The 24,568-nt window shown below is 31.3% G+C and overlaps 3 protein-coding genes across 4 annotated transcripts; 2 read left to right on the top strand and 1 right to left on the bottom strand.

Annotated features, from left to right (window-relative positions):
• Window positions 1-876: 876 nt before the first annotated feature.
• On the top strand, window positions 877-2,649 carry LOC110606886 (thaumatin-like protein 1). The gene is made up of 3 exons (XM_021745869.2): window positions 877-1,088; window positions 1,167-1,857; window positions 2,388-2,649. Exons 1-3 carry the CDS (start codon window positions 1,025-1,027, stop codon window positions 2,587-2,589), a joined length of 957 nt encoding a protein of 318 aa, XP_021601561.2. The 5' UTR covers window positions 877-1,024; the 3' UTR covers window positions 2,590-2,649.
• Window positions 2,650-10,039: 7,390 nt separating this feature from the next.
• Window positions 10,040-11,665, top strand: LOC110606329 (thaumatin-like protein 1). Its single transcript, XM_021745084.2, has 2 exons — window positions 10,040-11,027; window positions 11,197-11,665. The coding sequence occupies exons 1-2, from the start codon at window positions 10,279-10,281 to the stop codon at window positions 11,396-11,398; spliced, it is 951 nt and encodes a 316-aa protein (XP_021600776.1). The 5' UTR covers window positions 10,040-10,278; the 3' UTR covers window positions 11,399-11,665.
• A 3,166-nt stretch (window positions 11,666-14,831) lies between these two features.
• Window positions 14,832-19,999, bottom strand: LOC110606795 (endoplasmin homolog). Of its 2 annotated transcripts, none has more exons than XM_043953382.1 (15): window positions 19,842-19,999; window positions 19,599-19,719; window positions 19,365-19,518; window positions 19,195-19,275; window positions 18,987-19,098; window positions 18,771-18,897; window positions 18,519-18,657; window positions 18,118-18,235; window positions 17,805-18,004; window positions 17,472-17,687; window positions 17,218-17,383; window positions 16,848-16,986; window positions 16,605-16,755; window positions 15,884-16,288; window positions 14,832-15,288 (listed from the first exon to the last, which is right to left on the bottom strand). In XM_043953382.1, exons 1-15 carry the CDS (start codon window positions 19,906-19,908, stop codon window positions 15,028-15,030), a joined length of 2,457 nt encoding a protein of 818 aa, XP_043809317.1. In that variant the 5' UTR covers window positions 19,909-19,999; the 3' UTR covers window positions 14,832-15,027. The 2 variants fall into 2 exon arrangements, with proteins under 2 accessions (XP_043809317.1, XP_043809318.1); XM_043953383.1 differs by having other exon boundaries at window positions 17,805-18,001.
• Window positions 20,000-24,568: the final 4,569 nt, after the last annotated feature.

Genomic DNA, 24,568 nt, shown 5'->3' with positions numbered 1-24,568 from the left:
ATTTTTTATTATTAATTTAATTGTTATTATTTTAAAGGCAAACCAAAGACGACTAGACCATTTATGAGAGAATATGCAAAGGCCGCAGCCGGCAGGCCACTCGTGACCAGGTAATTCCAAACACCTACCTTTCATTTTAATAATTATTATCTGTTTTAGCTATTCTTGCTGGATAATCATTTAACAAATTAATTGAATGCTCGACTTTTATTTATTTTATATGAATTTGTCGGAATACAATATGCTCAATTTTTTTTTGGTAAATTAGTGTAAGGTAGGCCACTAAGAAGAAGTGTATTTCTTTTATTCATATGTTTTTCCATTAATGGTAAACAGAAGGTAAGATTTGATCCTAATTTTGAGGAGATCATCTTCTATTCACAAACTGACCAAAAATTCTTTGCAAATTTATGAAATCATTGTGAAATTGTTATAGTAAATAATTATTACTATCTTTAAAATATTTGAATTATGATCTAGCTTTATATATATCCTTTAGTTAGCATGGAATATAAAAATATCTTTATTAATAATTTTAGACTATTTTAAAAAATCATTGACATTATCATAAGACTTGAATTCAAGTGAAATACAAGCTCAATATCTGATTTAGAGTGACATTAAGAAGAATATGTGCTTATATGAAGGTTAGCTTTCTGGTAAAAAAAATTAAATACACCTATTTATGCAATAATAGCTAAAAAAATTAATAGTGAGATGAGTGTCATAATTTCCCTGACCAGTAGTATATAATCTCTTACTGCTGGCGCCACTAATTTGGCATTTTTTTTTATTTTGGGGGTCCATCGCTATTCACCTATGCGCTCGCTTTCACTTTTCAGCTACTATAAATACCCAATTCGCCTCCGTATTCTGAAATCTCACAGCCATCTCCCCAATTTCAGCTAGGAAGAAGAAGAAGAAGAAGAAGCAGAAAAAGAATTCTCACAACTTCTTCTCCTTCTCTCCCTTATATATATCTAAATATATAAAATATTCTTTCTAAGCTCCCTGTCCTGCTTCGATGGCTCAACTAACATTATCGATTCCTCTGTTCTCTATGTTTTTTGCGTATTCTCTCATATCAGGTAATGATGGCAATCTGCTTTTAAAGGGGTCTATCTAAATCTTAAGCTCCGATCAACTAACGGGTGTTCTTGTTGCAGGAGTTGTTTCAACGACCTTTACAATAACAAATAAGTGTGACTATACAGTATGGCCAGGCATTCTCTCAAACGCTGATGCGCCTGCGCTTTCCACCACCGGTTTCGCCCTCCAAAAGGGGGAGACCAAGACCATCACCGCACCTGCTTCATGGGGTGGCCGCATGTGGGCTCGAACCTTGTGCACTCAAGATTCCACCGGAAAATTCTCTTGCTTAACAGGTGATTGCGGCTCTGGTAAGCTAGAATGTTCAGGAAGTGGAGCTGCTCCTCCGGCCACTCTGGCGGAGTTCAAGCTCGACGGCTATGGTGGGATGGATTACTTCGATGTGAGTCTTGTAGATGGGTACAATCTCCCTCTGCTGGTGGTTCCTCAGGGTGGCTCCGGGCAGAATTGTTCAAGCACCGGCTGCGTGGTGGATTTGAACGGCTCGTGCCCTTCGGAGCTTAAGGTTACAAGCTCCGCCGGTGACAGCGTAGCTTGCAAGAGCGCGTGTGAAGCTTTCAGGCAACCACAATACTGTTGCAATGGCGCGTACGGTACACCCGACACTTGCAAGCCGTCCTCCTATTCAGAGATCTTCAAGAACGCGTGTCCCCACGCCTATAGTTATGCTTACGATGATAAGACGAGCACCTTCACATGTATGTCCGCGGATTACCTGATCACCTTCTGCCCAACGCCCAGCACCAGGTAATTAATTAGTTCGTCTCTTCCTTTTACTGATTTACCGCTGTTTAACCGTTAAAAGGGTAACTTACATATGACCGTTGGACACTTGGACCAATTAACGAAAGCCTGTAGATATTAACGTTGTGCTGTCCTCTGACACAAGACCCGATTTTTATTTTGGCCGTTGCTTCCTCAAAAATGAATGTTTTTTGTCAGTTCTGACATTTACTGGCGGTACTACATGTTGAATTATTGGAAGGAGGCATTATGGTCTTTTAGCGTAAATTGTTGTTTAATCAATAGGCGTCTTGGGCTTTACGCCACAGCCGCATTTGGGAGCTGAATATGAACAAAGACACACAAGCCTGACACACCATTTTTGAATCCCCATACAACTTTACTGCGGTGCACATTCTTCGAACCCACCATTGTAAATTGTGGCTATGTGACTTCCAATCTTAAGAACACACGTGGACAGTATTTTTATTTATTTATTATGTAGTTGTGTTGCGCACCTCTAACTCGCTGAGTTTATTGGGGTGATTTTGCAGCCAGAAAGCGTCACAGGGTCAGAACACTGATGGTACAAATACAAACACAAACACAATCAACAGCCCCATGGTTTATGAAGGTGCCGCTTTGGACCAAAGCGGAGCAACACCGTCCACGCGTAGCAACGTGTTCGGATCACATGCCATTGCGGGGATGGTCACCATCACAGTAGCAATTTGGCAATTGAGACATCTCCTCTAGGTTCTAACCATCAATTAGCTAGCTAGCTAGCTAGAACTTTTTTTTTTTTTTTTCAATTTACAAATACATACAAAGTGAGTCGGGGAAGGAAAGCGCATGCCAGGAAGATACAAGAAACGCGCTTCTTCATCGGGATATATCGATTTGGTTATGGACCCCCCACTATTTTGGAGGCATGCACTTTTCGATGCGTAGGCCATGTGAGCCAGTGGTGACGCGGTACACTGAGGCATGATGGAAAAGCTCGCCAATTTGTTATTCCCATGAAATCCAATACACCAATTTTGCCGGGGTATATGGTAGCGGAAGGTGGTGGTGGTGGAAGGTGCAGGAAGAATTGAGGAGCGAAGTTAAGATAGAATTTTCAATTTTTCTTTAGTTAAAATAGTTTTTAGATTAGATATAGTAATTATTTTTTTAAATGAGGGGATGGGATTCATTTGTTGGTTTCTGCATCATATATTATTATATTAAAATGTTACCCACCAATAATATGAAATTCTCTTCTTAATTTCTTTTTTTTTCTTTTTTTATTTTGATGTGCGAGATTATATTATATCACTTGACAATTTGTACAAATAACAGAAATCTGCCAGAATATATAAAAAATTAGACATCAAAATATTTGCTTATTAATGGATTAATGTTTGGGTTGTCAACTCTTTTTTTTCCTGTTTTGTCTTGATGCATGAGATTATGTTGTCATTTGATAATTTGTACAAATAATCAAAATATGTCAAAATATATATAAAAAATTAGATATTAAAATATTTACGTGTTAATGGATTAATGTTTGCGGTGTGGATGGTGATGCGACTGTTGACTCGTTCTCCCATCATACAGCTGATTAGCAACTGTTTTGATGTAACCCATCTCTGAAATTTTATTATTATTATTATTATTTGTAAGGATAATTTCAAATTAATTTATTTTCATCAAAAATTGATTTCTTGTAAAGTAATTCCAAGTACAATCTTGCTTCACAGGTGCATTTTCAAGCCTTCACATATATGGGAGAAAAGCTAGACTGGAAGAGCTCACCCTTATATAGGCACTGGCATTAAAGAACCCATAGGCTTTATATGAACAAAATCTAACCCTGGCCCGTGAGACGAGCCCCAGCAAGAGATTTGAGATTGGAGTGTTGATAGAGTTAGTTGAACGTAAATATCGATTAAACTCCAACATAAATTAAATTAAATTTTTTAAGTCCTTTATAGATATGTTATGTACTCATACTTTTATAGCTAATGAATTACTATAAAAGGGTGGAATGTGGGTATTGAGTAATTAAGTAATATATAGAGGAGGATATGAAAAAGACAAAAAAAATATGACTAGACATCAGAAACTGAACAGTTTGATGTTGGAGAAAAAATTAGGAAAAGACAGTTAATGTGGTTATTGCATGAACCTTTTCAAATTCTACTAAAAATATGCAATTCTTTACGCAATTATGCATTGCATCAAATCTTAGTCAAACTTTATTATCTTTAGTCACGACTTCTTTCTCTTTTTTTTTCCCATAAAGATTATTTTCATGTCTTATCCAACCAACTGAAAAGCAAAAGCAAGTAAGATGACTTTCCATCAGTGCGTAGTCTATATATGTAAATATTTCTAACTTTCTTCTTATTATTATTTATAAAATATGATTTCCCATATTACTATTTTATCCCTAAACTAGTAAGTTACGTCATTTTAAGTTTTTTTTTTTAAAAAAAAAATAGAAACAGTAAATTTGTAGACTACATAATAATTTATTTTAATTTAATATATTTGAAATCCTAAAATTATATATATAATTAATAAACAAAGCATTGTCTAAATTTAAAGTTAATGTTTGCAAAGTCTAGTGGATTAAGAATGGGCCTTCAGAAAGTTGTCATCATCTGGGCTTTGAGGTTTACTATTGAAGCTAAATGCCTTCAATTCAACTATTGGTGTTGAATAGAGAATCATGTTAATATAAGAATGAAGTTCGTGCAGCTACTGCCTTTATTTAAATTATTATTATTATTTAATTTTCTAAAATAAAGGGGCAAAACAATAACTTAGCTTGGAAGCTAGTGATGCTTGTTAGTTTCACTGTTCTCAGGGATCGATAATGAAAAGAATGGAAAGTAATGTGTGTCTTCCACCTTCGCTTTTGATGTCATATTTACACTTGCATGAATCTCATCACAGATGACTTTGCTTTTTAACCTCTCCAACCTAAATTTCACAGAAAATTTCTTCTGCAACTTAGAGATCTTGCATGGGGAAGCACACAAATCCAGAGATCTTGCATGGGAAAGAAGAAAGTAGAAAGAAAACATCCGTAGCTAGATATGTATTGTTATAGGGTGACGCAAATCTTTTTATAAAGAAAGAAAAGTTAATATTGGAAAAGCGATATAATTAATATTACAAATAGAATTATCCATAGTGGTATATATACTTTACACGACAGATAACAATTGGCAAAGGACATTCAACCATTTGCAGATGTTAAAAGCAGCTGCCTTCTCATACATTGCTATAGGGAGAATTGTCTATTTGTTTTTCTATTTCGACATTGACCCCCCACCAAATTCCTGCTTTTCGAGAATTTTATCACTTTTCTTGACAACATTATCTAGATTGATAGTGTTTCGTCAACATGATAATAACATAAGTTGATCCATACGACATAGAGAAGATCAGACTGAGGATTTAGAGTTGAACTTGTACAACTCATGCATCCTATTCAACACGATCTTTAATACTAGCTAGTTAATTAAAGTGAACGTGTGAAGCAATGAATTAATCTGGTGGGATTATATTACTTTGAAAAATAAGTGGGGATAGAGCAAGAGTAGTAGACAGAAGATATGTGAAAGTTGATGTGCTGATTCTTCAAGGACATGAACTTGATTGTCAAGGACTAGTTCCAAGATTGAGTGAGGTGGTGAAGATGGGTTCCACCTCATGTTTACTCAGCTGAAAAGACATTTGATCGATCTTTCTCTCAATGTAAAGGGTGATTTTTTTTTCCTAAAAGATACTGCAGTACTTGAGATGAGAAAATAAATTCCTGATGTTTCTGCAGATGAAAGGACAACAAAATTGCCCTAAAATGCAAAGCAGCATTTCGCTTTTGCTTGTCATTGTATAGTTTTTACATGTTAAATTTTTTAAGAAACCCATTAGTCTTAATTTAGACTTTAAGGGGCTTTTTTTTATTTTTTTTTAAAGTAAAACTATTGATTGTATTAATAAAATTCCATCAAACAAAAAGAGATATCATCCTAAATAGAGAAACGATTATACTTGATAGATTCTCTAGTCAAAGTATGAGCAGTTAGAGTAGCATTACGACGAGTCCATTTAACAGAAATATTAGTTATAGAGTCTAACAAAGATTTACAATCATTCAAAATCAAATTCCTGCATAAAATAATTTGGCAAAAATGATACTCAAGTGCCTGTCTAAACCCTTGCATAAGATAATTTGGCAAATATACTCCTTCTTTTTTCTCATCTATCGAGTATAAATCATTAAAGTCTATCGAACAAAACCACAGAATAGAGTTTCTACGAGATAAAACTCGAATAAGGTTCCAAAACTGACGTCGTCGTTGCGATTCCAGAAACTCATAATAACTAATAAACCTCCATTGAACATTACCTTCTGAAGCAACCGAATCAATAAAATTTGAAGAAAAGCCAACCACTGAAACAGACTCATGACTCTTCCATATTAACAAAAGGCCTCCTCTCAATCCTTGTCTATTGACTGAGAAGCAACCATCAAAATATAAAATATTATGAAAAAATTTTATAAGATAATTAAGAGTTTTTGTTTCCATCAAAAATAAAATGTTCGGCTTGTAATTAGGAACCAAATCCTTCAATACAATAAATTTCCGATGATTGCCGCAATAAATTTGCTAAAGAGGTCAACATATTCTGAAAATTGATTAAATTGTATGTGAGAAACATTCTTACCATACAGAAATCATAAGTGACGATCGGAATATCTCTGAAACTCTTAATAGGGACAACAATATCTTATTTTTCATCGATAGTCAATTGACGCAGATCGTCTTCCATGGGAAGGGGAAGAAGAAGTTAGGTTTAAGGAAGAGGAAAAGGCGAAACCATCGAGTCACAAAGGGACTAAAGAGAAAATTTACTCTAGATTTTAAGGGGCTGTAAGGTAAAATTTTCTTCTCTTCTCAATAAATATAATCTCAATTTATTAAAAAAAAGAAAATAAAGAGAAAAAGAGTTTTCTTTTATCAGTCTTGTCATTATGTTAATTGTGTCATATAAATATGAAACGTTCTTAATCGATAAAGTGATCTAAAGCATTAAAATTATATATATATATAAAAAAAAGTAAAGCATTAAATTTAATATTTGTTGAGACTAAAGAAAATATATGCTCATACTGAATACTAACATTTTGACAATTAATTATGTATAGAAATAGATATATTGAAAAAAAAATACTTACATCCATTTTCATATATAATTAATAAATAAAAATTATGTTAATATTTATATTATTAATACGTGTTTTCTTTAACGTAGCTGTCATGCATGGCCAACCACTAATTTTAGTGTGTTATATTATAGACCTTTTCAACAGACTACGGCTGTGTATGCAATGAGCTTATCCTCTACCAACTAATTAACGTTTTAGCAACTTTAGTTATGTTAATTTTTCTTTAATTATTTATTTAGTATAACATTTTTCTCTCCTTTACTTTCTTTGACTATGTAATCATATCATTAATTAGTGGCCTCTCAAGCCTGGTCTACAAACATAATCTTTTCAACACTTTGAATATAAACCACTAATTAGGTGAACTTTAAATATAAGGAAAATGTTGTAGATTAGTATTACTCACTGACAAGTGTCATTTGAATATAATTAATTATTAATTAACTAGTAGAAATTAATATGAAAAAATTAATAACTAATTATTATTAATTAAAAAAAAAAGGAATTATCTAATAGCAGTAGCTACATTCGAGCAGTTAATAAAACTGAACTCAGACCACACTTCACCATCTTGGCCTCAAATTGAGGAATAATTCTATGAAACGCAATCGGCCCTTGCACTGTATGGATATTAGAAGATGATAAGTGATGAACATGAGAGAGAGAGAGAGGATAAAAAAGGGCCCCACATATAAGTGAGATCCACCGCATCATGTAAAGGGTGACGTGGATGAGGGTAGCATGGGGCATCTTTTTTTTTTTTTTGCCAATTTCAAAAGCAAAGTCGGTTCCTAAAATCCTATCTTTTTTGCTTTTAAAGGTTCCAAAGTGGCCCCCCATGTTCGCCTCCACTCGGCTCATTAACTATTTCTAACCAAATCAATTTTTTTAAAAATTTGATTAAAAATTTTATCTTTAAAAAATAATTAATCAAAAGTGCATAATGAATGAGTAATTAAATTAATACTAAAAACACTAAGCATAATGATGGAGGCACTTTGGTTTAGGGTGAGGTGTGGAGACGCTGAAAATTGAGTGATAATGGAAAAGTTTTCCATAAATCTAGGTATATCAAAATTATTTTTATTATAGACTAATTTCTTTAATAAAAATTTAATTGATTTGGGAAAAAATATTTTTATTATAAAAATAATAATTTTCAAAATAAATGGGTGGAGTTTTTTAATATATATATATATATATGCCTTGCACGTGCAAAATGGAATAATCCATATTATTTTTATTTCAAAATACAAGTCCACGCAACGGAATTAGATGTAAATGATTGGAGTGATCAGAAGGCGAAGTATCGTCAGCGAAGTCCACGGATAGTTTCGTTGCCGGTGGCTGATGACGGCGTCACCAACGGAGCCAGTGTCTGATGGTCGGTTACACCGTGTTGGGCACACACGTGGCGAACTAGCATGCACCGCCCCACGTTCCATCTCCCAATTATCCATGCAACTCTTTAATTTCCCATGCAGCCTTTTTTTTTTTTTTTACATAAAACAGATAAAATCATTGCCAACTTCTTCCTGAACACGAAGACTTATGAAGCCTTTATTATTATAGTCTTTATGCATTAATTAGAAGAAATTACTGTTAGTTTTTGTGTCATAGTAATGAAAAAACAGCGATAATCATTGGATGAAATATAAAAATAATAATCAGATTATTAGGAATCTAATTCCAATATGTAAAGATGAAAGAATTGCATATCGTGTAAGGCAGCCACATTGAATTTAATTTTTAAAGAGCAAATTAAGAGATTGATGGTCTTATTTTCTTCAAGCAAGTTAGGTAGAAGGAATAATAAGTTGGTTGCAAATCAAATTTAAAGATGCTTTTCACAAAGTAGTGCAGATCCTATTCAAGATCATGAATTTTGTTATTACATATATCAATTTTTTTTCTTTTTCTTTTTCTACCATGTAAAGGGTTGGAAAGTCATTTAAAAAAAAAACAAAAATAACTATTTTTCAGTAAATTCTATTGAATAAAATTATGTATAATACAATACTACTAAGTCTTATAATTACTGCTAATATATATCTCTCTTCTTATATAATAAACAATTAATATTTACGCATGCATGTCTGTCTTTTCAATCTATTTAATGTTAAAAAACCTAATAATTGGAAAAGACTTTTACATGTAGACAGAATGTGATCATGGAAAGCAAGCAAGAAACAATTGATATTAATCAAAATATTCAAAGGAAGATAATTAAGAGGGTATGTAGCAATTGCTTATTTTCTTCACTTTTTGATTGTGGGCGTTGTTTAAAATAGTGCTAACATTCTTCAAATATCTTTAATAAATAAATTTTATTCTCGCTAATCTCATTGTTTGCTAAAAGGATTTTAGAGTAATTTCATTTTTAATCTTTTCTTCCCCTTATTGCTTCTTTTGGGTAAGTATTCCCACACCTTTTTCTCTATCACCAAAATCTCAGGCTGCCTTTTCTTCAAGAATTTTTCTATTATTATTTTCTTTCTCGGAAGTGGGAATCCACGTGAACTGCCCTAAGAGTTATGGGGTTCACATGCGTCCTCTACACAATTCACATTCATTCATTTATTTATTTTGGAATCTGCAAGAAGCTTATACACTGCTAGTTGTTATCCGAGGTGGTGAATAATTATTCATTCGTTTAATTAATTTAAAACTAATCTATTTTATTTACATTCTGGTTTGTGTAATTCCTAAATAATTTTCATTGTAATTTGATTGACTTAATTACTTTTTTTTTTTTTTTTGAAATGTTATTGGTACATTTTTTGAAAATAACATAAATTAAATACAACAGATTCTAATTTGAGCATTACTATTTAGCAATTATAATTTATTGTAAAAAAGGATCCTCTAAATTCTACTGGGGAAAAGGACAGCTGAGGTGGCATTGTGACTGGTCTGTCTTATACACATTAGAAGATGATGAGTAGTTTCATATTCATTCTATTTAATTATAAATCCCCACTACATCTTCCCCTACCATTTCCATTTCTGATTTTTTCTTGCCAAACTATAGGAATCTCTCTGCTTTTATGGGCAGACAATCACCATCCTCTCTCCAATCCTCTTTCCTCACATCCATCTATCAACCAAAGAAGCCTTCTTATTTTCTCTCTTCATCTTTTTTCGGCCAATGCAGCCATAGTTTCTCTCATTAGAACAACGCTTCACGTATCATTTTCTTTTCCCTCAAGTCTCTCCAAATGGATCCAATCTTCTCCAGTTATGCCATCTACATCACCCTCACTTTGTTTACAGTATCCACTTCCCTTATTGGAGGAGTTTCAGGGGCTAAGTTTACATTAATCAACAGATGTAGCTACACAGTATGGCCTGGTATTCTTGCCAATGCTGGAACCGCTGCATTAGACAGCACCGGGTTTGAGCTTCCACCTGGTGGGTCTCGTTCATTTCAATCACCACCAAATTGGTCCGGTAGATTCTGGGGCAGAACCGGCTGCACATTCGATCCAGTTACTGGTCAAGGAAGCTGCCAAACGGGTGATTGTAGCAGCAACCTAATTGAATGCAACGGCAAAAATGCGAACCCACCAGCTACTCTAGCAGAATTCACGATCGGGTCGAGCACCCAAGACTTTTACGATGTCAGCTTAGTTGATGGGTATAATTTACCAATGATTGTAGAACCCAGTGGCGGCTCCGGCAATTGCTTGTCAACTGGATGTATAACCAATTTGAATCAGCAGTGTCCTGCTGAACTGCGGGTAGGGTCCGGTGAGGCCTGTAAAAGTGCTTGTGAGGCTTTTGGGAGCCCTGAGTACTGTTGCAGTGGAGCATATGGGACACCAGACACATGTAAGCCAAGTGTTTATTCGCAGATGTTTAAAGCTGCGTGTCCGAGATCTTACAGTTATGCTTACGATGATGCAACCAGCACTTTTACATGCAGTGGAGCAGATTACACTATCACATTCTGCCCTTCAGCACCAAGGCAAGGATAATTAACTAATTCTCTTAATTTGTTCCTTTCTGTTTCTATTTGTTTGTTATTATTGTGAGGAGTCATGAGATTCTTATTATGTGAATCTGTAAAATGTTCTCTTTTGTATGCATCAAGCAAACCTATAATTTTATTTTTTTTTCTTTTAAACTTTGTGCAGTCAAAAATCTGCTAGAGACCCGTCTCAAACTCCAGGCACAAGCACAACGAATGAGTCAGAAGCAGGATCAGGATCAGGAGATGGGCTCAACACTTCATGGTTGTCAAACATTTTCTCTGGAGATTCATCCACAACTCTTTCTTCTTCTGCTTGGCCCTTCACATTGATCTTTTCTCTGTTCCCCTTTTTCCTTTACTTATAGATTATTGCTCTTTCTGCACATGCAATTTCAGTTGTGACTTTTTCATTCAGAGGAAAGCCTGACAAGTAGATGACTACTGATGAAATCCAGATTGTAAAGCCAATTTTCCAGGCCACACATGTACAGACAAAATTAAAACCTTTTTTTTTTTCAGGAGCTTAATACTAAATCCCCCCTTTTTTTTATAATTTGGAGTATGAAGGATTTGTAATGCAAAGCAATAAAATAAGTAGAAAGAAAGAGATTTTCAAGACTTGAAAATGATTATTAAATTTGATTCTTGGCATTGGAAGGAGAGAAAAAAAAAAAGTGTTAACTTTATTGTGAACCTTGATCGGTAATGTGGTTGGTGGGGTAGTGGTAAAGGAACCCCACTTTGCTGGAATTGCAAGATTTTGTTGATTCATGATCTGATGTTGGCTTCAAAGACCAGAATACTATGATGTTTAATTCTCTAGGAGAATTAGCCATGCTCCTAATCATTTGTTTTTATTAGGTCTCCTTGTTTACACATCCACTTAAAAAGTCATAGTGGCTTGAATCTGCCTTTCGTATTTTAGTATTGACGTATAAGATACAGAATGTATAATAAAAATATCTTTTCTTTTAGTATGTAACTCTTGCGATTATTAAATTAAATATTTTTATTAAAATTTCATATAAAATTAAATAAAAATACATTACTTAAAATAGCTTGTTTGATCCTCGTTTATTTTTCGGTACGTAAAGTGGGGAGATTTTGAGTTTGATATATATCTTATAATTTGTTGCAATCTTTTCAAGGTAGACTATTACATTTTATATAGTAGCTTGCAGAATTCTTCAATATAAACAAGTAAAAAGGAATACTCTTCCTCAATTAAGATTTTAACTGATGGAGTGGGACAATGCTCTTTTATTTCAGTAGAGTGTCAAAGGCAAGAAAGAATTAGAATTTGGTCCCTTCGTCTTACAATTTGCAATAAAGATGGTGGATGTGGTGTGTTTATGGTCCAACACCATAAAGCAACTTTTATCAACAATATGTATCCATCAAATTTAGAAATGGCATCTTCTCAAACACATTCATAAACTGTTATTTCATGGAAAATCATCAAAGGCATCATCTTCTAAATACATCTGAGATCAACTAAATTCAATAATGAAGAAAGTATTGCAGTAAATCACTCATTGCAGTGGTTTAATTTGCATATTTCTAAGTTAGTACTCATAATACTACGTCGATATCGTAACAATATTATACAATCAAAAGTTTAAGTCAAGTGGTAACAATGTCAAAATTGGACCAGAAGATTATGGGGTTAAACTCTCTCAATCCCCTGACTAAAAGAAAGAAAGAAAAAAAAACAATATCATACTTAAAAAAGCAAGATATCAGTTGGAGAATCCTTTTGGAAGTGGGTTCTATAGTTTATTCTTGGACGATTACAAATGTGTATAAATCAAACAAGCATGAAAAATCAATGAATTTGGTCCCCCCACACAGTGAGTTTCAATTCACTCGTAATTATTTGGAGCACTGTGAGTTCTTAAATTCTAATTATAATCGAAGTTAAATGAAAATATATAATAATAATAAATTAAATTATTGTATTTCTTATTCAAATTCAAGGTTGGAATTTTAATATGAAAAGAAATTCTTAACTTATTTGATAAAATTGATTGCATTGATGAAGAAAACTATGACCATATTTAGTTGAGGGTAAGTAAATGGTACTTTTCAAAAGTACAAACAACTCTCTAGTTTTGTTCGCATTTTAAGTCAATTTTTTAAAAATTATTTCCTTCATAGTCCATTTATTTCTTAATTTATTAAATTTAAAATTATATTATAGATATAATTATTTTTTACCTTTTAAAAATGATTTTACTTCTTAAAAAATTAATTTATATACTAAATACAATTATATTTAATTTTCGATAAGTTAATTTTTTAAAAGTGTATTTCTCGAGAAATATTCCTTCTAAAAAATAAAGTATTTTTAACTAAATAAAACCTATCTCTCCGGTTGCTACAATTTCCTCTTTTCATCTAAACTTAGATTTATTTGTAAAATATTACATGTTTTTTAAAATATTTTAGTAGAAAATATTTTTTATGAAAAATATTTTTTTAAAAATTAAATTATTTTTCATTGCTTAGTAATATTAAAAAATAAAGATTATTAATATAGTGTTTACAAGATTTTAACACTTTGTTCGGGAAATTACATGAGAAGAAAAGGAAATAGGAAGGGAAAATAAAAAAATAATCTCTTATTATTTTCTTCTTATTGTTTGGATATGAGAAAAAATAAAAGTGAATGAAAAGAAAATAAAACTATTTTTGGAAAGAGAGAAAAATAAAAAGAGAAAAGAAAATAGTGTATAAATTTATAATTTTACTCTTTATCTTTTAAAAAGTATTAATAATTTTGTCATAAATCTTTTTTTATATTTCTTACATAATTTTAAAAATAAAAAAGAAAGAAATGATATAGCAGTAATTATGTTGATTAAAACCTTTTCATCTATTGATCTCATAAGAAGAAAATTTTAGTTTTTAAATATGCTTTTAGCTGTGCAAAAATAGAAGTTGAAAAATAATTACAAGTTCAAGAAATAAAATAGGGATTAAAATGCAATTGTGCTATATAAAGTAACTTTCCGCTTCATTTTGTTTCTTTTCTCCCCGTTTTGGAGAGAATGACCAGGAGGGATAATAACTCATATTTTCTTTCCTCTTGTAATTTCACTCCTTGTATCCAAACAAGAAAAAATAACTTTTCTCAGTTATTTTGATTCCTCCCCTATTTTTCCTCTATTCAAACAAGTTGTAAAATCCTGACTTACCCCTTTTAAAAAATGAGCCATTTTTTAAAAATATTTTATTTTATTTTATCTTTTATTAGAAAAATTATGTTTCGTTTATCAATTATTTTTTAGTTGTCAATTTTTCTAAGAAATAAACAGAAACTTTTAAAACAAAAACTAAGCTTAATTCATTTAAAGTCATTTTATTTAAAGTGAAATCATATTAAAATAATTTTGAGTTAAAATCAAAATTTCCTTAAACTCAATAATAAACTGATCTTTTCGAACTAATAAATCAATAATTTTTGGTTTCAAACCCGACATCGCACAAACATAATTAGCAGGAAGTTACACGCCGAAAAGTTAGGGCGGAAAAAGGGGCCTGGATGTAGCTGGATCAACCTGGGCCTTCAGAGATTTGTGACTTAGAAAAACAGAAGGCCCGTTATTGTGATTTCGGTTGCAAAATTACCAAGCCAACATAAAACGGGAGGAGAAAACATGTTTTGAACTGCTCCACAACGGCTGACGTTTTGCCACCAAATAATCTTTAAACCTCACCCATAAACATCATTAATTTTAATTCTAATTTTTGGTTTTCATAGGGCCAGGTATTTTGGGGCAATTGTGGACGAGGAAGGAAAGAAGAACAAAGTAAAGAATCTTAGCATAGAAGATATACTCATCGTCAACTGGATAACTTCCTCAATTCCATGACTAAATTAGCTCAAAGAGCCAAGTCCCTACAAAATTTGAGCTTTCTCACGAGACTAGGCTAGAGGACAAAAAGGACTGCTTCAAAAAGGATGGAAGTGGGACTCCATAATTCAGGCAATCTACAACTCATCCTTCACAGCAGATGTGCCTGTATCCGCATCATTTTTGGAGGTATCTGCAGTTTCTTTTGTTTCAGTTTTAGATTCAGTTTCTTCCACATCAACTTCCTCTTCAACATTTGCATCTGGGCTGATGTTTAGGCTAGATTTCACAGAGCTGTAGATACGGGAAGCAAAATCCTTGGGATCTTGAAGAATGAAGCCACTGTCCAGAAGTGCCGTTTGGTAAATGAGTTGAGCTGTTTGCTTTACACTCTCATCCTGAAGAGCAAAATAATAAACTAATTAATAACAGTGACTAAATAATTAACCAAAAACTCACATTTTTCATGCATATGAATCAATTTGCTCATCATTGTGGACACACACCTAGAGTGGCCACCTAAAATCTAGTAAAAATGGATTCCACCAATTGACTACCACACTGAAAGTAACAGGTCGGCTGTGAGTGGACAGATTAAAATTTCAGACTCAGACTTTCCAAATCTGTCCATATGACCCGACCACACACTCATTACAGCATCTTCCAGCTAGCAGTAACATGCTAGTTTTCTGGGAGCTAGCAGCTAGTTCCTAACCCACTGAGCCAAACCATTATGCTGGCTGTATCATTGATAAGACTATTATATACATTCCAATAAATCAAATGGTTAGGATATTCATGGCACGCAATTATCACACCCTTAAAAATGTTTAAAATGCATTTACCATTAAAACATATATCAACTCAGTTCTGGCAAGACAAAATCCACAAAATAACATATTCCTGTGTATAATTAATGCTTATAAATATGTAGCCACGGACTCCATATCCACAGCCACACACTATTAACCAAAGATGGGTTATAAAATGTACCTCAGGGTCCTTGACAACTCTCTCACGGAGCTCCTTGATGATTGGGTGTCTTGCGTTAATCTCCAAGACCCTCTTTGCTCGCATGTATGCTTGCTTGCTAGCATCCGATAGACTCTGAGACTGCATTATCCTCTCCATATTTGCACTCCATCCATACTTTGAAGTCACAACGACACAAGGTGTATCATCCAAACGATTGGATATCTTCACATCTTCCACATTTTCACTGGCAAGGACACCCTTCCACCACTTGGTAAGCTCCTTGAATGACTCCTTCAATTCCTTATCTTTAGAGTCTTTCCCAAGTTTTAGGCCCTCCTTGGACACATTTTGGAATTTTTTGTCTTCATACTCCATCAAATATTGCATCAAGTATTCATCAATTGGATTGGTGAAGAAAATAACCTGGTGACAATGGCAGCAGATAAGGAAATAAGCATGTTGAACCCACATCAGTCTAGAGAAGGGGGTCCCTTATATGGGTATGGACAATAAACAAGTCCTGACCCAGATTTAACATGCTATCAAAGCCTCCCATCGATATTGGAAGAGCCCATGAATATATTGTGAATGTGTTGTGTTATGCTCCAGTGTGGTCTTGGGCGTGAGTGGATATGTTGAATTCTATGCCGATTTAGAAAAGGGGGCGTGGAGAAAAAAGTATATGGGCCATCCTCCCCTCTTGGAGATATCCTAAAGAACAAATGTTTAGCAATCATACCTCATAACCTTTTTTCTTGAGTCTCTCTAGGAATGGGGATTTCTCCAGTAGTTCTTTATTTACTCCAGTTATGTAGAAGATATCCTTCTGTCCTGATTTCATTCTTGAGATGTACTGATCAAGTGAAGTTAATTTACCCTCCGATTTAGTGCTGCATGAAGAGATTCAAGAACCATAAGATAACACCAACTGGGAAAAGAATGTGATGTGCATTACAAAAAGAAAGAGGGAAAAGAAAGCTACCTCTCAAACCTAAGAAGTTTTGCCAAGCGATTTCTGTTAGTTGCATCCTCAATGATGCCAAGTTTAATAGACTTGCCAAACTGATTCCAAAATTTCGCATATTGACCTTTCTTCTCATCATCACTGGAATTCTCAACATCTGTCCAGTAAGATATCTATCAACCACTCCAGACTTAATATCACAATTTAGTAATGAACAAATAAACAGAATGTGGACCATGTAGAAGAAGTTGGCTGGTTAAGCATTAATAATAAAAAGAACATGTCCAGTCTACTACGCTAAAAATATTAACAGATAGATAACTTGGCTTGAGAACAGAAACACGCCTTTTAAGTGGAAACTTAAGAAATAATCCAAGTATAACAATACCTTTCTTGTCTTTGTCCTTTGCCTCATCTGGATCCTCATCAGCAATTCTACGGATCATATCAAGGGCCTTTCTGATGAGTTTCTTCTTAATTGTTTTCAGGCTGCTGTGTTGTTGGAGCATTTCCCGTGATACATTGAGTGGTAAAGTGTCAGAATCAACAAGACCCTGCTCAAAAAAGTCATCAATATGTGAATATCTCCATCAATTTGAATTGTAGAAAGAGAATACTTTATAATCACTTCAGTCTCAGTACCCTCAAAAAGTTCAAATATTTTGGCAAAAGCTCATTAAATTCATCTGAGATGAACACCCGTCTAACGTACAACTTCAAGTTGGATTTATAAGCATCGTGGTAACTCTCATAAAGATCATCAGGAGCCTTTGGAGGCACAAACAAAACAGCCTTGAATTCAACATCCCCTTCTGCTGTAAAATGACTCCAAGCTAGAGGTTTATCATCACTGAAATCCTGTTGAGTAAAACAAGATGTACCACTGTTGAAGAAAGCTGTACATTAAGAAGATTTATAATTTTCTTCAACAACACTCCTGATAGTAATACAGCCATCACAAAGATGTCAAATTACCTTTGTTAGAGAATGATAGAATTTTGTGTACTCTTCATCAGTCACCTCCTTTGGATTTCGCAGCCATATAGCCTTGACATCATTCAAAAGTTCCCATTCATAAGTAGTTTCCTTCACTTTTTTGGTCTTTGGTTTGTCCTCCGTATCTTCATCTTCACCTTTCTCAGATTCCTCTTCTTCTCCAGAGCTGCTTTCAGCTGCTGATGACATCGATAAAAAGAAAGGAAAATCACATGATGACATTAGACAACATACAATGACACATCAACTCCAGAAAATGAACCAAAAAAGACTGTCACCAAATGATGCTTACATTTTTCCTCTTCATCACTTGATTCATCTCCATCAGCAGGAACTTCCACATCAACTTCTTTACTTGCCCATAAATAGATTGGGAAGTTGATGAATTCAGAATATTTCTTCACCAAGTCCTACAAAGCAAAAAATTTTGAGGTATTGATCTAACCTGATCTCAAACACAATCCACACAGAACAATCTAAAGATCATTTGAAACCATGCAAGCACAAAACAATAACTCAAGTCCTATCAGCTGCAAGTAAATGCACCCAACCAAAATTTAAATTTGCCCAGTAGTGCATGTACTATACTGCACTCTCTTCAGAATTAATTTATTGTTACGGTGGACGTCAAGACCAAAAATTAACTTTGTAAATATCTCAGAACAATAATAAAAAATGATAAAAGATACTGACTTTCAATTTGCTCTCCTCCAAGTACTCCCCGGCTTCATCTCTAAGATGCAGTCTAATCTCAGTTCCACGCCCCAGTGGTTCATTCCATGTATCCTCAGAGATTGCAAATGCTCCATCAGCCTTTGATTCCCATACATGCCTAGAAGCAAAAAATAACAGTTAGCCTAGTTTGTTGTAAAAAAAAATGCTTATACAATAATACAACCTTCCAATATGTTAACAAAATTAATTAATTAATTAAAAGAAGCTTACTGTTTGTCATCGTTATGTTTACTGATGACTTCAACATAGTCAGCGACCAGATAGACAGAATAAAACCCAACACCAAATTGTCCAATTAGATTGAGGTCTCCACTTGTCTGCATTTTCTCCACAAATGCTGGACCAACAAAAATAACAATATCAGAAATGATTTTACATTCATAAACAGTTATAAACTAGAAATTCAAAATGCACATTGCTATCTACCTGAAGTTCCAGATTTTGCTATAGTCCCCAAGTTCTTGATCAAATCCTCCTTTGTCATACCGATACCTCTGTCACGAATTGAAAGAATTTTGTTTTGTTTGTCCAACTTAATCTGTATTAAGCATGAATCGGCACATGTTAAAAATTATTAACCATTTAAACTAACGCCATTTTTCTCCTACATAAATACAATTAGTACAAGACTTACCTGAATGTCAAGCTTAGTGTTATCCCCTTCACCCAAAACCTCTTTATCCGTGAGAGCGAGGAACCTAATCTTGTCTATGGCCTGAAATTTAAACGAATTTCATGAGTAATTAGTTAATGCACAATCAAAAGTGTACATGTATGCATACAAATATAAGTCGACATGCTTACATCAGATGCATTGGATATCAACTCCCTGAGGAAAATGTCTTTGTTGCTGTAAAGAGAATTGATAATGATGTCCATGAGCCGAGACACCTCAGCCTGGAACTCGAACTTCTGCGCATCACTGCGAAGCGATCTCTTTGAAATCGACTCCGCTTCCCTGAATCAATATCAATATATAAACATCAATCCAGAAGACTAGAACCACGGTAAAACACATGCATGCATGCATGCACGCACCTTTTTGCGACGTCAGAATCAGTAGATAAACCATTAGGAACAGCGCCGAGTTTCTCCTCAACCTTTGGAGGATTTACAGGATTCTGCGAATCACTCTCTGCTTTCGCGTGTATATGTTGGCCTAGAAACCCATGGATCCCAACCCATAATCAGTAAACGAAACCAGACAAGAGGAAATGAACTAGATAATTCTCAGGGAAAATAAAATCCATAAATCACAAAACTGCATAGTATAGGAGCTACCTTGCTCTGAGATGAGAGATAAAATGCACAACAGAACCAGAGCGGAACGGAACGTCCACTTCCTCATCGGAATTTCGGTTTCTAGTAGCTTCTCTCACTCAACAGATGTGTTCCTTTGGATTTCAAATCTGCGATTTATTTACGGAGCTTATATAGTGTGGTTTTAAGAGGGTGGGGTTTTGGATCTCCCAAAGCAAATTTGCTTTCATTTGCTGGACTCTGCCAGCGTGCCTGATCGAGCGGCTGGTGGTTCACCATTCAAACGTGGCGGTAGCTTATTGGAAGTGTTATCGAAAAGCGACGTGGATAAACCAAGCTGTGTAGACTATGCCACATGAGACTTTAAAAACCGGAGTCTAGTTGACCCGCTCTGATTGGCTTAAAGTAGCCACGATGGAAACAGTTTGAATAGAACGTGGCATCATTTTATTGGATTGAAAAATCTACGTTGACGTGGAGTGCCTGATTTTTAGATTGTTCTAACGGCATGTTTGGTTGATTGCTCCATTAAAGTTCCCTCTCCGATAAATTAATTGTGTATTTGGATGAAGTGATAAAAAATTCATAAATTTTTTTTAAAATATAGTGAATTAAAAATAATGGTGAGTCAATATTGAATTTATTATATTAAATATACACCCAATGCAATAATACTCGTCAATTATCTATATATATATAATTATTATTATCTAATAATTTTATATTATTGTTTTCTATTTTTTAATATATTTAATATTTAAAGGTTTTTATTTCAATAATTTTACATCATAAATCTATCTTTTGTGATATTTATATATAATTCAAAATTCAAATTTTTGTTAATGGTAAGTTAATTTAAATAACAAAATCATTATCTTTTCTAAAATCTAAATTCAATTGTAAAATCGCCAAAATCTTATAAATTTAAATATATATAAAATTTAAATTTTGTTAACTTAAATTAATTTAAATAATAAGATCATCATCAATTTTAAAATTTAAGTTTAACTATGTACTTTGACTTCAAAAAAAAAGTTTAACTATGTACTTATAAATAATTAGATAGATCATTTTAAATAAAAAAAAATAATTAGATAGACGCATATTACATATTATATATTTATAATTAAAATTTTTAAATGTTAAAATTTATATAAAATTAATAAATTATTAGGATAAATTATATTTTAGTTTCTGAATTTTAATATAATTAATGAATTGATTTCTATATTTTTAAAATCGAACACTTATATCTTTATATAATCAATTTATATAAATTATAAATTTTCCATTTAAATATTTAAAATATTCTCATTAATACTTAAATTATTTTCAATATATCTAAAAATTTTATATTATATAAATTATATATTAATTTTTAAATTTTAGTGTAATTAATATATCGATTTTTATATTTTAAAAATTAATTTATTAAAATTTTTGATATTTAATCCGTCTAAAATTAAAGTTTTTATATCAATTATAAATATTAATTTAAAACTAATGGATAATTAAATTTATAATAATTAAATTTATGATAAATATATAATTATTATTATTATCTAATAATTTTATATTATTGTTTTCTATTTTTAAATATATTTAATATTTAAGTGTTTTTTATTTCAATAATTTTACATCATAAATCTATCTTTTGTAATATTTATATATAATTCAAAATTCAAATTTTTGTTAATGATAAGTTAATTTAAATAACGAAATCATTATCTTTTCTAAAATCTAAATTCAATTGTAAAATCGCCAAAATCTTATAAATTTAAAAATATATAAAATTTAAATTTTGTTAACTTAAATTAATTTAAATAATAAAATCATTATCAAATTTTAAAATTTAAGTTTAACTATGTACTTATAAATGATTAGATAGAGGCATATTACATATTATATATTTATAATTGAACTTTTTAAATGTTAAAATTTATACAAATTTAATAAATTATTAGGGTAAATTATATTTTAATTCCTGAATTTTAATATAATTAATGAATCGACTCCTATATTTTTTTTTGAAAAAAATCAATCTCTATATTTTTAGAATCAAACACTTAAACCTTTATATAATCAATTCATCCAAATTAGAGATATTTTCATCTATAATTCTATTAGTCAAACAATTAAAGAGAGATTAAACATTTCAAATATCTAAAATACCCTCATTAACATTTAAGTTATTTTTTAAGAATTTTATATTGTATAAATTATATATTGATCTATAAATTTTTAGTATCATTAATAGATCAGTTTTTATATTTTTAAAATTAATTTGTTAAATTTTTTTATATTTAATCCGTCTAAAATTATAATTTTTATATCTATTATAAACATTAATTTAAAACTAGTGGATAATCAAATTTTTGATAAAAATATAATTTTTTTTTAAATATTTTGTATATAAATTTATAATCTATTTAAAAATTATTTAATACTACTTAAAAATAGTTGAAATTGTAAGTATTTTATGAAATTTTTGAAATTATAAATATTAAAATATTTTAATAATAAAAATTGAATGAAAAAAGTGTTAAAAATTAGTTAAAAGAGATATTATAAATAAAAATTAATGAAAATTTAAGTATTTTTTTAAATAAAATAAAATATAAAAATCAAAATATTTAAATTATAAAAGATGAACATGAACAAATCATTGGAATTTATCAATTAATTATACTAAAATTCAATGATTTAAGTGTAATTTATCTATTTATTAAGATGATAAAAATAGTTTTACAATTTTAACATAAAAAATGGATGGAGAGACTTTTAATTTAAACGAAATGATTATAGAGAGATTTAAATGTTGGATTTTAAAAATATAGGAATCGATTAATTAATTATACTAAAATTTAAAAATTAAAATATAATTTATTCAAATTATTATTATAAAAATAAATAATTTAATTCTCCTAAATTTAAAACTAATTACAGAATTAATTTTACTTATAATATTATAATAAATTATTAATATTAATAATATTATTATTAATATTTATTTTAATATTAAAAATTAAATTATTAATATTATTTTCCTATTTATTTTTAATTGTAAAATTTTATATTTTATTGTAACAAATTAGTATTAATTATTTTCATATACCCATATGACTAATAGAAATAATAAAAATAATAATAAATTAAATTATAAATTTATTATAAATTTGCAAAAAAATTGTCATTTAAAATCTAATAATTAGTATAATAATAAAGAAAAATAATTTTAAATATTACTAAAAAGAATAAAATAAACTTCTAATAATATTAGAATATCAACCACTAAACTATTAAAATTATTTATGAATATAATAATATTTTAAAGTAATTTTATTGGTCAATAATAATTTATTGTAATGTTAAATTTCAATTTAAAATCTAAATATTTTTCAAATTTAGATTATAAAATCTCATTTAAAAAATAATTATTTATAATTATTGTAATACATTTATCATTTAACGACAATTTTTTAAAATTATCCTTATCATTTAACATTTAAAATAATTATTTTTTATAGATAATTATTTTAAAATTTTTATAATTAATCAAAATTATAAGAGTCACGGACTCACGACTCTAAGGTAGCATATGAATGAATCATTGGGGAGCCCCTGATTCACACTCATTTAACTTACCTGGGTTAGAAGATGCGAAGATTACCTTGTTTCTTTCTATCTCTGTTCCTAGTTAAACTCAATTTTTTCATTTTTTTTTTTTTTAAAGAAAAAAATAAATAAAACCTCCGTTGACATGCATTTCATTGGACCACCAGCCAGCCAGGTACATGAATATGAACGGCAAAGCAGAATTCTCCAATTCCTAGAACTCTTGACACCGAATGTACAAGTCTTTGAGTCATCAATCACCGGTTTGAGTATCCAAAAACTAAACTAAAATAAAAATCTGGGTTCCCTTTATTGCCATTCGAGGAAGATGCAGATTAATTCATTTGGGACACCTTTTAGGCACAAGTTTGTTTTATTTGGAATAACATTGATAATAGATTATAATATTTTCGTGTAATTTAGATTTTTATTTTTTTTAGTTTCGATATATGATAATTATCAATTAATTTAAATTTTTATTTTTTTTAGTTTCGATATATGATAATTATCAATTAATCGAGTACACGCCCCAAAGTGAAGTTGCATAGTTTGCCGGCTAAAAAAATATAGCGCCGGATTAGGGTTTCACGTCATTATCTCGACCTAATCAACACTATAATTATACGAGCACCGGAGGAAATTAACGTTACGCAACGGGAAACCCCTTAGAATTTGCCCGCTAATGTAATGTAAGGTAGGTGTGAACAAATCAACAAGTAAAGCCGAAGAAACCCATAAAATATGAACCAATACGTGCCCATATCATGACGTCCATCCACAATCAAATCATTGTATTGGACAACACAATAAAGTCATGCTAACCAAGAATTACCATTTAATTTTAACCAATAATATTTTTTTTAATCAGGATTAAATTGGTAAAAGCAGGTTTAGTCTATACATTTAGCGAAAATTCACAACAGCTCAACCATGTGTGAATGCTATTGAGCATAGTATTGAGTGCAGTCAGTGTATGTACTTTCTTATTTATGAAAAGGCTGTTTATTCTCTATAATTTCAGTAATATACATGTGGCACATTAAATATAGTATATAATTTATTGTGATTATCATATTTCAAAACAAAACAAACACTTGCCTTTTATCTATTTAATTCATAAAAAAATTCAATAA

The sequence above is a fragment of the Manihot esculenta genome, chromosome 18 (genome assembly GCF_001659605.2).
Source record: "Manihot esculenta cultivar AM560-2 chromosome 18, M.esculenta_v8, whole genome shotgun sequence".
In the NCBI taxonomy this organism is placed as follows: Eukaryota; Viridiplantae; Streptophyta; class Magnoliopsida; order Malpighiales; family Euphorbiaceae; genus Manihot; species Manihot esculenta.
The sequence above is the reverse complement of the archived record's forward strand: the minus strand, read 5'-3'. Positions and strand labels throughout refer to the sequence as shown.

Bases quoted from the DNA above. Each gene is read 5' to 3' on its own strand.
- LOC110606886 (XM_021745869.2), top strand. From the start codon at position 1,025: ATGGCTCAACTAACATTATCGATTCCTCTGTTCTCTATGTTTTTTGCG. The intron at 1,089-1,166 runs GTAATGATGGCA...TTCTTGTTGCAG, and splicing joins TGCGTATTCTCTCATATCAG to GAGTTGTTTCAACGACCTTT. The intron at 1,858-2,387 runs GTAATTAATTAG...GTGATTTTGCAG, and splicing joins TGCCCAACGCCCAGCACCAG to CCAGAAAGCGTCACAGGGTC.
- LOC110606329 (XM_021745084.2), top strand. From the start codon at position 10,279: ATGGATCCAATCTTCTCCAGTTATGCCATCTACATCACCCTCACTTTG. The intron at 11,028-11,196 runs GCAAGGATAATT...AACTTTGTGCAG, and splicing joins TTCTGCCCTTCAGCACCAAG to TCAAAAATCTGCTAGAGACC.
- LOC110606795 (XM_043953382.1), bottom strand. From the start codon at position 19,908: ATGAGGAAGTGGACGTTCCGTTCCGCTCTGGTTCTGTTGTGCATTTTA. The intron at 18,658-18,770 runs GTAAGCTTCTTT...TTTTGCTTCTAG, and splicing joins AAACATAACGATGACAAACA to GCATGTATGGGAATCAAAGG. The intron at 16,756-16,847 runs GTAGCTTTCTTT...CTCTTCATGCAG, and splicing joins AAACTTCTTAGGTTTGAGAG to CACTAAATCGGAGGGTAAAT.